The sequence below is a fragment of the Colossoma macropomum genome, unplaced genomic scaffold (assembly GCF_904425465.1).
Source record: "Colossoma macropomum unplaced genomic scaffold, Colossoma_macropomum, whole genome shotgun sequence".
Lineage (NCBI taxonomy): Eukaryota > Metazoa > Chordata > Actinopteri > Characiformes > Serrasalmidae > Colossoma > Colossoma macropomum.
This window is the reverse complement of record NW_023494796.1, coordinates 30,740,577-30,755,699: the sequence shown is the minus strand read 5'-3', so window position 1 is coordinate 30,755,699 and position 15,123 is coordinate 30,740,577. Positions and strand designations below refer to the sequence as shown.

Here is a 15,123-nt window from a genome sequence, read left to right as displayed (position 1 = left end):
AGTGCTGATGAATAAGGGCCAATGTGAATTGAGTCTGGCCTTTCTAACAGTGAAGCCAAATCCAAACAGGTTCCAATCACCAAAAATGCATGTTGATAGAAGGCCAATCAGTTACATCAACTGTTTAACTGCAAGTGATTACAAAATCCAGATCTGAAACTGTATTCGAAGTCCTAAGACCTCGTTCATAAGTTAATTACTAAGCCCTTCACAAACTTGGCCGAGTGTGTTAAAGCAGGGAAAATGCAAAAACGAGCACGGTAGTTTAAGGGCTGGAATCCCTGGACCATGCTGTCTAGCCTCAGACATCTGCTGCTGACCGGAGGTCTTAGAAAGCATAATGGCACCAAAAAATGTGTATGTGTGTGTGCGCTGAGTACCTGCACCATGCTAGAGATCAGCATGGGGAGCATGCCAAGTGGGAAACGCAGGATGTTGAAGAGAGAAATGGACGTAAAAGCTTTCTCTGCGTCCAAGATGTTATCTGAACTGACCGACACAAAAACAGCAAAGGTCGCCAAGGACACCTACAGAAAACAGTACACAACAACTCAGAAATAATACGTCTTTCACTGAATCACAGTCCTCGTAAAGGGAAGCCCAAAACATCATTAAGCTATTACAGTAATATGGACACTGTTATCCTATTACTGACCATACGTTAACACTACCATCATCACCACTGATTTGACAAAGGTACAAACCTCTGAAGATTCATTTTACACATCACTATATACGTCCATAAAATATAGATTTTGCGTCATAACATATCCTGACTGAATTCTATAGCTGACCCCGTGTCAGGTGGGCAAATACATGAGGTAATGATTACATAATATTGATTTGTTCTTTATGTAACAACAAAGTGGTTAAAGCTCAGCACATGTTAGAACAGACATGTGGTCGTAGGCTTGGATGGACAGTTGGTGGGAGCTAAATGGAGAAGAACATTTGGCAGGTTCTTTAGTTCGGTTATATATAAATTAGTGGGGAACCCTCGGGACCTGCTATGCCTTCAGAGAAGGCCTAATGGTTTCTGTGAAATGATAATAAATATCTGTAATCTTTAGGCTTGTTTTAACTCCGCAAGCACACCCGCATTATCTAAGCCGCTTATCTTCCTGGGTCGCAGGGGGTGCTGGAGCCTATGCCAGCAGTCATTTGGTGGAAGGCAGGAAACACCCTGGACAGGTCACCAGTCAATCACAGAGCAGACACACATACATACTCACACTAAGGGGCAACTTAACGTCTCCAGTTGTCTGCATGTCTTTGGACTGTGGGAGGAAACCCAAGCAGACACTGGGAGAAGATACAAACTCCACACAGAAAGAACCCTGGTTGCCCGGCCGGGGAATTGAACCCAGACCCTTCTTGCTGTGAGGCGACAGTGCTACCTACTGCGCACTCTGCAAGCACTAAGAATGTTAAATTCATAAAACACCTGATGGAAAACTGTCCAATTATGATTACGTTTGGTTTGTAGCTTCTAGCTAGCGAGCTCTACCATTGGTTAGAACTTCAGGAGCTGAACTGATGGCCTAACGTATCAGATTAAGTTTAATCTAGTTGAGATTTCCAATGGCTGTGACCAATTTTGAGAGAAAAAGATCAGTCTAGACCTTCCGGATGTTCTAGATGTGACACTGACTGTGAATACAAGCGGTAGCTAAACCAATGCATTTCAGTCAGTTAGCAGTTGTTTCAGTCAGTTGTTAGCAGTTCTATGCCGGAACTCTATATGAACAGATTCGCAGTAAAACTGTACCATATAATATAAAATATACATTAACAAGTCTGTTACAAGTTATAAATAAAACAAAGAGAGTCTTTTACGTGCATCAAATGTCTACATTTAATCTAGAAAGGCCAAAAATTAATTTTGAATTGCCGTTAGCTTAGCGCTAATAATATAGTAATTATAGTAATATTTATAGAGCATTTTTCCAGTGGCAGCTCAAAAGGCTTTACAGACAGATAATAAAGCTTAAAAGTAACAGAATAAACTATGAGTATTAATTTTAAAAGATAAATACCAAAAGGAGAATTTTAATTGAACACTTTTAAACCGTTAAAGGGATATATAGAACCCTTCTGAAAAGCGTTCTATTTAGCACCAAAAAACGGTTTTCCTACTGTTACCACCTTAACATTGTAACAATAGAAGGACCCTTTTTGGTGCTATATAACCCTTTCATGGATCTATATATATATATAACCATTATCTTTACTGAAGAACCCTTTAAGGACCATCTTTTTAAAGAGTGTAGCTCTAAGGGCTCCCGTGTTGGTCCTATCATCAGGAGATCACGAGTTCGATCCCTGGTGATGCTACAGCCGTCCGTAGCCGGGAGTCCAAGAGAGCACAATTGGCCTCGCTCTCTCTGGGTGGGCAAGATGGCCCCTCCCTCTCCCACCATCACTCAGCGCAATGCTAGTCAGCGCAGGTGTCTGTTAGCTGACGTAACAGATCTGGCGGTTGGCGCTTTCCTCCGAGCGCGTTCGGCTGTCCAGTGACATTGCGTGAGCGGCAGTTTGAAAAGATGCGGTGGTTGGCTTCACAGGTCTCGGAGGAAGCCTGTGTTAGCCTTCGCCCTCCTAGCGTTGATGGTATTGTGTGATTGGGGGAGTCCTAACTAGCGGGTGGAATTGGAGACGACTAAATAGGGAAGATAATTGGGTTAAAATCAAAAAATAAAAAATAAAGACTGTAGCTCTATTAACCACAGTTCATCACTCAGGCAACATTTACCAGGTAATTACATTGCACAGTAAGTCATATACGTATAATATTCTTTAATATATTCTCTAATATTGTCAAATTCAACAAAAAGCGACATAGGTTAAATTACATACGTATGTTGGGGATGCACCAAAATCTTTGGCCGCATTTCAAAACACACTAAGCCAAAAATCTTTGCTTTATTTATTTGATTTTTTTGCCTTTTATTAACCAAATTATTTATTTTTCTTCTTTTTATTTTTTGCTTAATTGTGAAAGAACAAGTTAGTTTTAAAAAGACTTTTAATATGGCACTCTTTCTGTCAAAATATGTGGCATTTTCCTAAATGTTTTGACTGAAAAGAGGCCTGCAAAGAAGTGTCAAAGCAAAAATGCAGTCGTGTGAAAAAGTTTTGGCACGCCTTGGCCAAATCACGTATAATGATGCTTGTTAAAATGAAAAATAAACACACCCTTTCCAGCAACGTTTTATCTGGAACGAACTCAAGTTAAACATGTTAGTATAAATGTACCATTTTGGACATTTTGGCATGACAGCAAAGCATACCCACCAGAGCTGGAGCGCAGGAGAAGATGAAGGTGGAGACGGACGACAGGTAGGCAAACTTTTTCATCACCTTCAGCTCCTGCTCTCTGATGCCCTGAACCTGAGCCTCAAAAGACAGCTCCCAGGCGTACAGCTTGAGAATCTGTAATAGGGTGGGAGCGTGGCGAAGTGGGACGAGTTAAAAGAAAGCACAGAGGGAAGGAGGGAGAAAGAGAGTGGGACAATAAAAAGAAAGAGCAAGAAATGGATGTTAAAGAGCAAGAACAAAGGACATGAACACTTAGGAGTGCAGTGCACCCCACTGCAGCTGCAGGTGGGTCCTCCGGCACAAAAAAGCAGCTCTTTCGGCAGAAAAAATATCTCTGCTTGACATTTCAGCCACCGATAATAGGTCGATGAGATGCTTTTATGCGAAGCTGCTGTAGCCCCGGCCCCTGGACTGCATATTAATTAATATCTTTGAGTGGCCACAGTCTGACTGGCAGAACGTAAAGCATACGTTATATAAACGAACCAATACAACATTAACAATTTTCTCAGCTTTACATTTAAAGGGGTTTTCAGTTTGAAGGGTCTGCAATGTCAAAAGGACCTTTCAGTGCTGTATAATCAGTAGACTGCTCACCTTGATACCATTCAGGATTTCATTCATGATTTTCATGCGTTTGTCCTTCAGCTTCATGTTTTTCATCTGAAACGGAGATCATATGTTCCATGGTGGGTTAGAAGAGACAAAGTAACGAAAAAGAGGGTCTTTTCTGAAGCTAAAGATGTGTAAATTACAAAATATCCCAATGTAGAATATACAGGCTATAATACGGTCAATATTATAATATATAATGTAATATATAATCTGTAATAATGAGATGCATCATCTTTATTGATTTCACTCTCTACTCTAGCCACTAGAGGGCCTGGCTCACAATCTCCATTCTGGTTCATCCCAAAGGTGTTGATGGGGTTGAGGTCAGGGCTCTGTGTGGGTCAGTCAAGTTCTTCGACACTCTATGGAGCTGCTTTGTGCACTGGGGCTCAGTCATGCTGGAACAGGAAAGGTTCTTCCCCAAACTGTTCACACAAAGTTGGAAGCATGGGATTGGCCAAAATGTCTTGTTGCTGAAGCAGTAAGATTTCCCTCCACTGGAACTAAAGGGTCTAACCCCATATCATCATCCCTCCTCCACCAAACTTTACAGCTGGCACAGTGCAGTCAGGCAGGTAACGTTCTCCTGGCATTCACCAAACCCAGACAGAGTGGATAAGTTTGGTGTGGAAGAACTTGACTGGACCTCACAGAGTTCTGACCTCAACCCCATCAACACCTTTAAGATGAACTAGAATGGAGATTGTGAGCCAGACCCTCTCGTCCAACATCAGTGTTTGGCCTCACAAATGCTCTTCTGGATGAATGGGCAAAAATTCCCACGGACACTCTCCAACATCCGGTAGAAAGCTTCCCAGAAGAGTGGAAGCTGTTATAGCTACAAAGGGGGGACCAACTCCATATCAATGCCTATGGATTTAGAATGGGATTCATAAAAGCTCCTGTAGGTGCCCCAATACTTTTGCCCATATACTGTGTTTGTGTAATGCATGGGTACTGTGGTGAGAGAACAGTGCCAAAAACATGAGAGCACAACCATGAACTCTGTTGAACTGATAAGGCTGATGGATGCAAAGCTCCACCACAGAATATTACATGACAAACAGCTTATTTAATTTTTAGTTTTAGGCCTGAGTGCCCCTTTAATATTCACCTCATCTGTCCCTATGTATTTCAGGCATTTTCAGAAACTTATCAGACTGTAAGACTGTGCTGTTGAGGCTTATCAATGGTTTGCGTCTTGTGGTGAATCATCTGAGGCCGTCCTTGTTTAAGGTAGACTTTAATAAATCTTTGCCTCATCTTCTCAACATTTTCTCTTCAAGATCCACTACTGTGGGTTCCTGTGGTTTGCCAGGCTGTTTGCTATTTCTATGCTCATCCATGCTTCTAAACAAGGTTCCAAACAGTTGGTTTTGACACCTATATTGTTCTGGCTATGTCTCTGCCTGATTAATTCAGGTTTTCTGAATCATGTACACTGGCAGTGACACAACAGCAACAGCCTTTGGTTGGCCTTCTTTTTTATGAACACACAGCTGACCAAGAAACAACTGAGCACCAACATATCTAATTATATGATGTGGTCAAATGGGGGCATGTATAAAGAGGCCTATAACCCTATGTGACTCACTGTAAATACCCTTGAAATAAAACAGAAAACCTGCACTTTTATAGAGCCTATAACACATAAGTGAGTTTGATGTTGTATGTAAGTTCGAGACCCTATTGTGTGACCATGACTTAGTAAGGTGTGGGGACGAGATCCTAATGTGTGACCAAGACTTAGTAAGGTGTGGGGACGAGATCCTAATGTGTGACCATGACTTAGTAAAGTGTGGGGACGAGATCCTAATGTGTGACCATGACTTAGTAAGGTATGGGGACGAGATCCTAATGTGTGACCATGACTTAGTAAGGTGTGGGGACGAGATCCTAATGTGTGACCATGACTTATTAAGGTGTGGGGACGAGATCCTAATGTGTGACCATGACTTATTAAGGTGTGGGGACGAGATCCTAATGCGTGACCATGACTTACTAAGGCCTAGTAAGGCCTTACTAAGTCGTGGCCACATATTGGGATCTCATTTCCAGGGCTTACTAAGTCGTGGCCACACATTGTGATCTCATTTCCAGGGCTTACTAAGTCGTGGCCACACATTGGGATCTCATTTCCAGGATTTACTAAGTCATGGCCACACATTGGGATCTCATTTCCAGGGCTTAGTAAGTCGTGGCCACACATTGGGATCTCATTTCCAGGGCTTACTAAGTCGTGGCCACACATTGGGATCTCATTTCCAGGATTTACTAAGTCATGGCCACACATTGGGATCTCATTTCCAGGGCTTAGTAAGTCGTGGCCACACATTGGGATCTCATTTCCAGGGTTTACTAAGTCGTGGCCACACATTGGGATCTCATTTCCAGGGCTTACTAAGTCGTGGCCACACATTGGGATCTCATTTCCAGGGCTTACTAAGTCGTGGCCATGCATTATTCTTATTTACATGGGATGTTCACCAGTAGGGCTCAGTAGCAATATTAACAAAAGCAGCCGGTTCAATTCTGAGGAATGAGGAGAGGTTGGAAAATGGTCTTGGAAAATTTTGTCTGCTTCTGATATATAAACCCACAAAAACATCAAAAGTGGACATCAGGGAAAAACATAAAATATAAGAAAAATGTAGGATATGGGCTTCCAAATTACAGTTTCATTTTAAATCCAATGTGTTGATCCCCTGAACCAAGACAACAAAAGTCACTGTCCAATTATTAACAAATTGCAGTGAAATGAAATGAAGGATCTGCACAAGAAATTATCAGAAAATTAGACTCAGCATGATAATTCCGAACTAATTCACAACAGAAATCTGGAGTACCTGGAAGGTTTTAGATTTGGTTGCCAGCAGTCCGTTAATGGGAACCATAAGCACCATGACCAACAGGCCAGCCAGGACAGATGGCCCCAGCTCGAGCCAGAGAAAAACTATAGACAGAATGATCTGCAGTGGGCACGACCACAAGAGGTGGATGAAGTTAGTGACATCATTGAAGCGTTGAGCATCAGCTGACATCAGATTCACTGTCTCTCCAACAGTGGACTCCTTGCGAGCGTCGTTGGACACAACCAAAGCCTGAAGAAGACATCGAGAGCGAATCAGCTCAATCAACACAGCAACCGGCTGGTGACTGAAGTTAATGACAACAGGCACAAAGTTCATTCCAGAAGTTTCTGAATTAAGTAAATTTTTAAAGTCAAACATTACTTTCCAGAAAGTAGTGTTAGGAGTTTTGTCCAGTGTTAGAGCAGTGGTGTACTCTCTTGAGAGCGTAGGTCTGAAGTGACTTAACCACTCTGCTATAGATCCAATTCCAAAGCACATGCACAGCTCAAAAACTACCCTGTACTGTGCCAAATATTTAATTCCACAAAACTTAAACAACTACATATGACATCAATATTTTAAGCATTTAGATTATCTGCTTTTTGCCTTTATTATAGCTTTCATTATTTTTGTGAGACTTGCTTTTAGTTTTTAAACCTCAAAAGTTCAGTCTTTGTTGGTTACATTTACAATCACAAATAACTGTTTCCTATTTGCTGCTGTCAGAACAAAACCTTGTATCTCCATTTTTTTCATTCTTTTTACATTATTTTAAACAACCAGCAGCCATTTATATTGTGTCAAATGGTCCAAAATAACTTTTTCAAAAAATTCCATCTCCCGTAATCCTGTAGTAATATTTTTTGGGATACAAGGTTTTATTTCAAAGCTAATAGCAGATGGTCAGAAAATGAAACCTCTCATTGTTAATTAAATATAACAATGCACAATTCAGCAGGGGTATACATTACAGTCTTGTTAACAGTACAGAACTGATCATTAACACTTTTACAGAGCAAGAATGATGCAATGATGTAATGCGTGTACCTTCTTATAAACAGCTGCCATGATGGCAGTGCGAACTTTCATTCCCAGCACAAAACAGCGGTGGAAATACTGCTGGAGGAACACTGACTGTAGGAACGTCACGATCAAGAGCAGCACTGCATAAATGTACCCCTGCCACATGAAAATGGTCTTGTCCTGAGTGAAGGATATCATGACCCTGGAACAAACCAAACCACATTTCAGGAGGAATCATCAGAACTGAGCATGTTGTTGGACTCTATAGAGAAAAAAACTAGTAATAACACAAATGAAGTCAACACAAGCATTCAGTAAGCTTTGCCTATGATAACGATTAAAGCTTTTGCAACATATTAATCTGGAGGTCCACTGTGGGTGGGCAATAGGATGATTTCTTGTTGTTATTTTGATAAATTACAAATCAGAGAAAGCTTTTTGAGCATAGAAGGGACATGGTCAGTACTTTAAGACCATCAACTACACTGTAAAAAATGGCTAATCAAATTAACCTAAAAAATTACTGTATGTGGTAAAAAGTAAATTAACGTTTTTTATTCAAACTAAACAAGCATGATTCTTTTAATCAATATCATATTTTGAGTTGAATAAAACTAGCTCAACTGCTTGTTACCTCATTTACCATTTTTTTCAGTGTACATTTTTTAATGAATAGTGGATAATTAGTCATGTTTAATCAGATTTAATGGAACATTTATGTGGATTTATGTGAAACATAATACAAAAATCATTATACTTATAGCTTTTGGAAGTATTTTTTTTTTTAAACATAGCACTATTTGGGCTTTTTTCTATGTCAACTTATCAGCTAAATATTATAATGAGTTCTTTAAATTATGATGAGTATTTTTAAAAAATGCCTTCAGGTATCGTGACACCCCATGGTCCACCGTAGATGCTTTGTAAATGCCCACCCAACGTTCATCAAAGTAAGCTTGGACGATAATGTGAATGTAGATTAGTGTCTGCAGAATTATTACAGTAAAAGAAATGAACATTTTCTCTAATACCAGATAAATACCATATAATACCATCTGGGCGAGCTTCCGGTGTCACTAATTGTGTGTGTTTACAAACAAATAAACATGGAGAACGACTTGATGTTATATGTCATCTGTACAGAAAACAGATTATTGGTAAGGGTGGTAACGCTACCAATACCACTCAGGACGCATCACCCAGCTCAGCATGATAAACTGAGTCTCGGTAGTAGCTGAGGAGAGGGTCCGTCAAAACAACTGGCAGGCGAGTGCAACGATTCGCACCCTTCTTGCAGACGAGCTTCTGAGAATCTTCATTATAATCTTTCCAAGTGGCACTCAAAGTATTAACGTGTTGCTCATTAGTTTGTAGAGCCTATAATTAAGTGCAGTTTCTTCAATTGTATATCGAACAAAACCTTGTATCACCAAAATAAGAATTTTACAGGAAAAGGAAAAACATCCTCTACTTTTAATGTAAGTCAATGGAACCAGACGTTTTTCCAAATAATTATTGGACATTTCTTTTGGTCCATTTATTCTGAAATTTACAGACAATGTAAAGGACAACAGCCATTTTCAAATTATGTCAAAAACTGAAAAACGGCAAAATGGAGATACAAGGTTTTCTTCCGACAGCAGCGATATGCTTGAGAACTAACCAAACAATAGATAACTTTGCATAAAGAGAATGATTAAATAAAGGTGGAGAAATATTAAAAAAACATCTATTCTGTCTAGATCCACCCATCTAATCCATCTAATTAAGATCTAATCTCAAAACTGAACCTAATACTGGAGCAGGGGTGCACAATTCTCGGCCTGGAGGGCCAGTGTCCAGCACAGTTTGGTGGCTTTCCTGCTCAAATACAGTTGATTGCCAGGTTTAGTGGGTGTGTTTGAGCAGGAGAACTCCCAAATTGTGCTGGACACTGGCCCTACAGGGTTTCACCATATAGTTCATCATCAATTTGAGCATCCATACATAATCTATACCAAAGCAAAGTGCTCACACAGAAAAACCAAACTTCCTGTGTTTAAAAACCAACAAAAGTACTCACTTTAGCAGCTGAGGGCTCGCAAAGGCCAGCAGGTCCTGCAGCAGCTTGAAGATGGCCGATTCTATAAGGATCCATTTACACGTTTTCAGAATGGAAGGCACCAGCCAGGACTTGGGATAATTTGAGTTGTCAGGCTTCTTTTCTTTCTTCTTTTTCTTCTTCTTTTCTGCCTTTTCTCCTGTGTCCTCCTAATTGCATACATGAAAGGCGAGGTCAGCCAAAGAACGTGGGCGCAGAAGACTGTCTCGCTCCGTCATGAACCAAACCAAACAACTCTTTAACCACCTCCAACTCTAGAACCGCATAGCTCTGAAGGCGCTAACAAGCAAATTACCTTCTCATCTCAGTCCAAACTTGGGAACCAATATGATGCATTTGCATTTTGGAATATTTATTAAAATATGTTTGAGAAAGCAGCAAAAGTAAGAACCGACTTTGCTGAGACGGTAACTTGTAGTGAAGGTGCCAAGAACCTTCTAGAGGGAGCCACGGTATGCCAATCAAAACCGTCCAATCAGATTTTAACTCGGAGTGAATAGGGCCGCCTTCCCACTACACTAAAAATAAAGGTTCCTCAATGATTGTTGGTACTAGGACCATTCATGGCAAGTTCTTAAACTGCAAAAATGTGGTTCTTTTGCAACCTTATGGAACCTTTTTCGGGGCCTAGACTGCTACAGAATAGTGGGTAACACTTTACTTGAACTTTGCTACGTTGACAACGTTTTCATAACAGATTTGGTTCAGTAATCTAACAGTTACTGTTACTGTTACTGTTCGGTAACACTTGAACCATGCTACAAGCATGACAGCAAACATCATGACATCTGTCATGACAGTTAACAGTAGTGGTTATATTAACACTGTTAGATTACTGAACCAAATCTGTTATGAAAACGTTGTCAACATAGCAACGTTCAAGTAAAGTGTTACCTGTTTTTAAAGCAGTGTGCCATGTCAGAAACTACATGAACAAGTCTATTTGATATTACTTAACGACTCTTCCCGGTTTAAGATTTGCATGTGATGATCTGGTTAACTAGATACTGACTATTAGCTTCCATTAAGGAAGCAAACCTCAGATGCCAAACACTGAACCATCACTAAAGTAAACCATCAGTAAAGAAATGGAAGCCCAGAACTAACACTTCCACATATAACCACCCAGAAAATGTTGTAAGACTCCTTCCTCACCATGACCAGGACATCCTGACTGATTCCTTTGGCCAGGCCGTTTTGGTCAGGCCCTGACTTTGACTTGGATTTCTTCTTGCTCTGCTTCCTCTGTAATCTGATGCGAGCTTTCCTCAACTCCTGGTTCATGACCTCCTCAAACTCCTGGCTGATGTGGCTAGTGCCATCCTTCTCGTTCAAGTCCCACATGTCCTCCTGAATCAGCGGTCTCTTGAAGCCGTTGATGACCATCCTTGAACGAACAGATTGTGGATGAAACATCTATTATGAAGCGACAAATGCATTTTCGAAGGGCTCGGGACATTAGAAAAACATCGGATTTGTCCTCCAGGGGAAAATAAGCACTATTGAGAGCAGTGAAAAAGGCCAGAGTGCTCAGAGATTGTGTGCTAACTTGTGAAATCTCTGTGTGTGTATAGATGCTCTATAGGCTTCATTTATCACGCCTGAAAGAGGCTTTTCATCTTGCTTTCGGTTGTGTCAAATGAGGTAGAGTTGCTCATTAGCACTTGTGTTCCCCCTAATGACAAAAACATGGCTGGGCATCTTTAGCGTGAAAAACACTCCACTGTTTGGAAGCTTAGGCCAGAACTGTAAACAGGTAAGCATTAAGTGCGCAGCCTAATATGCAGAACAAGCATCCCGGGGGCTCCCTTTGAAGTTGCTAGCACAATGCCAAGCTAATGAAGTGACAGGGCTACTACTTCTAATCATTCAGCCAGTAGATGAAGTTCTTGTTTCATGTTAGTGAGCAAAATCGGCCTACAAAACATCTGTCTTTGAAATGTTTTGTATTAAATAATGGCCAAGAAGCCTGTGCCTAAAGACAGTTAACCGAGTTACCATGGGAACAGCCACAAATGATGGTAAAATGCATTAACCACTGCTTAAAAGGTTGCTAATTTATTGGTTTATTTCATGCAAACCATAGGAATACACTAGTATTCCCACACATGAACATAACTGAACTGCTACATATGATCTCCTCCATTGATACCACATTTATGCATAATGTAATAGAGTTTGTCCTAGAAATGTGGCTGTTGAGCTGTGCTGGTTGAACACACTCGAGGGGGCGGTGGACCGTGTGCCATCGTACTGGCACGTATCATGCCTGTACAAAAAGCCGCCTGCATTTCTGCATACATTGTAGGACGTCCCAAGATCACAGTAAAGGCTTTCAGACAAAACAGCTTCAGGTCTTGGAGAAAGTTAGGTTGAATGGTCTCAGACAAAACAACCTGGTGACTTTGTATGACATGTCTGTTGTGAGTCTGTTCTTCCTTACTAGATGAATGTCAGTGCATTATTATTATGTTCTGTTACTTGACAAAGATTAAGCTTCAACTAAAGACGCCATCACTGTGTTCGCTACTGCGTCTGCTTCAGTGTTGGAAATGTCTGAATATTACCAGAAGAAAAAGTGTTGCTATTATTATTATTATTAGTAGTAGTAGTAGCAGTAGCAGTAGCAACAGTGGTAGTAGCAGTAGTAGCAGTAGTAGTAGTAGCAGTAGCAGTAGCACTAGTACTAGCAGTAGCAGTAGAAGTAGTAACAGTAGCAGTAGCACTAGTACTAGCAGTAGCAGAGGTAGAAGTAATAGTAGCAGTAACAGTGGTAGCAGTAGCAGTAGCAGTATTAGTAGGAGTGGTATCAGCAGTAGTAGTAGCAGTAGCAGTGGTAATAGCATTAGCAGTAGTAGAATTCGCAGCAGTAACAGTGGTATAGCAGTAGTGGAAGTAGTAGCAGTGGTAGTAGCATTAGCATTAGCAGTAGTAGCAGTAGCAGTGGTAGTAGCATTAGCAGTAGTAACAGTAGCACTGGTAGTAGCACTAGCAGTATTAGTAGCATTAGCATTAGCAGTAGTAACAGTAGCACTGGTAGTAGCACTAGCAGTATTAGTAGCATTAGCATTAGCAGTAGTAGCAGTAGCACTGGTAGTAGTAGTAGCAGTAACAGCAGTAGTAGTAGTAACAGTGGTAGTAACAGTAGTAGTTGTAGCAGCAGTAGCAGTAGCAGTTAACAGTAGTAGTAACATTAGAAGTACTAGCAAAAGTAGCAGCAACAGAAACTGAGGTAGTAGTAGCAGTTACAGTGAGAGTGGCAGAAGTAGTGGTATTATCAGCAGTAGCAGCAATTCTAGTAGCAGTAGTATCAGTAGTAGTAGCAGTAGCAGCAGTAATAACAGTAGAAGAAGCAGTAGCAATGGTAGTAGTAGTAGTAGTAGTAGCAGCAGTAATAACAGTAGAAGAAGCAGTAGCAATGGTAGTAGTATCAGTAGTAGTAGCAGTAGCAGCAGTAATAACAGTAGAAGAAGCAGTAGCAATGGTAGTAATAGCAGTAGTAGTAGCAGTAGCAGCAGTAATAACAGTAGAAGAAGCAGTAGCAATGGTAGTAGTAGTAGTAGCAGTAGCAGCAGTAATAACAGTAGAAGAAGCAGTAGCAATGGTAGTAGTAGTAGTAGTAGTAGCAGCAGTAATAACAGTAGAAGAAGCAGTAGCAATGGTAGTAATAGTAGTAGTAGTAGCAGTAGCAGCAGTAATAACAGTAGAAGAAGCAGTAGCAATGGTAGTAATAGTAGTAGTAGTAGCAGTAGCAGTGATAGTAGCGGTAGCAGTAACAGTAGTAGTATTACCAGCAGTAGTAGTAGCAGAGACACCCTCCCTGCTTCTCACACAGGCCTAGTGGCTCATATCTTATTCACTGATAAATAGGCCTCCTTGGGTGGATTATAGTTGTTTGAACTTATTTTAAAATGCAAAAGTTAAATTACTGCTGACTGACGTTTGTATTAGTGTTAGTTATCGATTATTGTCATTGGCCAAAAATATCAGAGCATCTCTAAGAAAAAGCTACCAAAACCTACCGGTTAAACCAGTTGAACGTGATCCTACTAACAAATGCAGCACCAGCTTCTGGATTCTGTAGGTGGGAGAGGACAAAATGAAGAAATTGATATGCAAAGACTATATTTTCAAATTTCTTATCAGTTCACACATTAAACAAACAGCCTCACCCGTTTCACTACTTCCTTCAGATCAGTTGGAACGTCTGCTATGGCTGACAAAACCAAAGCGACCAGCTGCAGGCCGAAGGTTATGTAGAAGAGACAGAACCTGGGAAGATCCGATATCCCCTCCTGAGGAGAAGGACAAAGAAGGATCACTAACCAAATCCACGGCACGAGCATTGGCGCTCTAGAACGGTGAACCGGGGGTCAGTCAGTACCTCTGTTAAAGCCTGTCTCAGCAAGGTCTGGAAAGGGAAGATCTCACAGATGACCTGCAGAAGCCAGAAGAGAAAGAGGCTTCCAGAATCTACAGTCTTCTCCCTGCGTCTCACAGCTTCCTGGAGCAGCATCACCAGCAGCTACAAACAGAAGATCGAGATGAGTAAACACTGTTTTAGTCACAGATTATAAAATGATTGCTTTTTGAATCTGAATATGATCAAATTGACTTTTATTATTATTATTATTATTATTATTAGGACATATTAACAGGTTTAGCCTTTCCTTCCTCGTTCCCTTGGGTAATGCTTTATATTAATGTATTGCTCCTGTCACATTATTTACTACATTAGTTGAAGGGGAATTCCACCAATTGTGCAAAATTTCTGCATAATTTTGTGGTTGAGATGTAAAACAAAGTCATTCAGAGCAGTTTGATGCAAAATAATTCATTTATAGAAATACCTACAGACTCCTTTACAGTGGTGGTGATAGAAACCAGGGGTCACAATGTCTACAAAAGCAAATATAGCTAGTTCATTATCTATCTACAACCACCTGTTTTTTTTTAAATGTTAACTTAATAATGAACGCTTGCTTTAACAAATGTTTGAAATAAATCCAAAATAATGTTCAAAATAAATTGACAACAACTAATATGTACTAATCTTTTAATTTGTATGCTGGTTTTTATGGTTGTATGCAAAAGTTTGGGTAAACCTGGTCAAATTCCATGTTTAGTTGATTTTCTGAGTGAAAATAAGTGAACACATTCTTTACAGAGAGCACTTTTTTCGAATATAGCCAATAAAATTTGAAGAAAAGTGCC

General features: G+C 40.4%; 1 protein-coding gene across 1 annotated transcript in view; it reads right to left on the bottom strand.

Moving 5' to 3' along the window:
• LOC118816742 (canalicular multispecific organic anion transporter 1-like) overlaps nt 1-15,123 on the bottom strand; it is a 69,886-nt gene that overhangs the window by 41,251 nt on the left and 13,512 nt on the right. Inside the window, exons 5-14 of the mRNA XM_036583306.1 lie at nt 14,294-14,434; nt 14,082-14,204; nt 13,932-13,987; nt 11,065-11,296; nt 9,871-10,058; nt 7,833-8,010; nt 6,780-7,034; nt 3,916-3,981; nt 3,295-3,432; nt 381-527 (exon numbers count right to left, since the gene is read on the bottom strand). Of these exons, the coding sequence (XP_036439199.1) occupies nt 381-527; nt 3,295-3,432; nt 3,916-3,981; nt 6,780-7,034; nt 7,833-8,010; nt 9,871-10,058; nt 11,065-11,296; nt 13,932-13,987; nt 14,082-14,204; nt 14,294-14,434 (1,524 nt within the window). The remainder of the gene's footprint in view (nt 1-380; nt 528-3,294; nt 3,433-3,915; nt 3,982-6,779; nt 7,035-7,832; nt 8,011-9,870; nt 10,059-11,064; nt 11,297-13,931; nt 13,988-14,081; nt 14,205-14,293; nt 14,435-15,123) is intronic.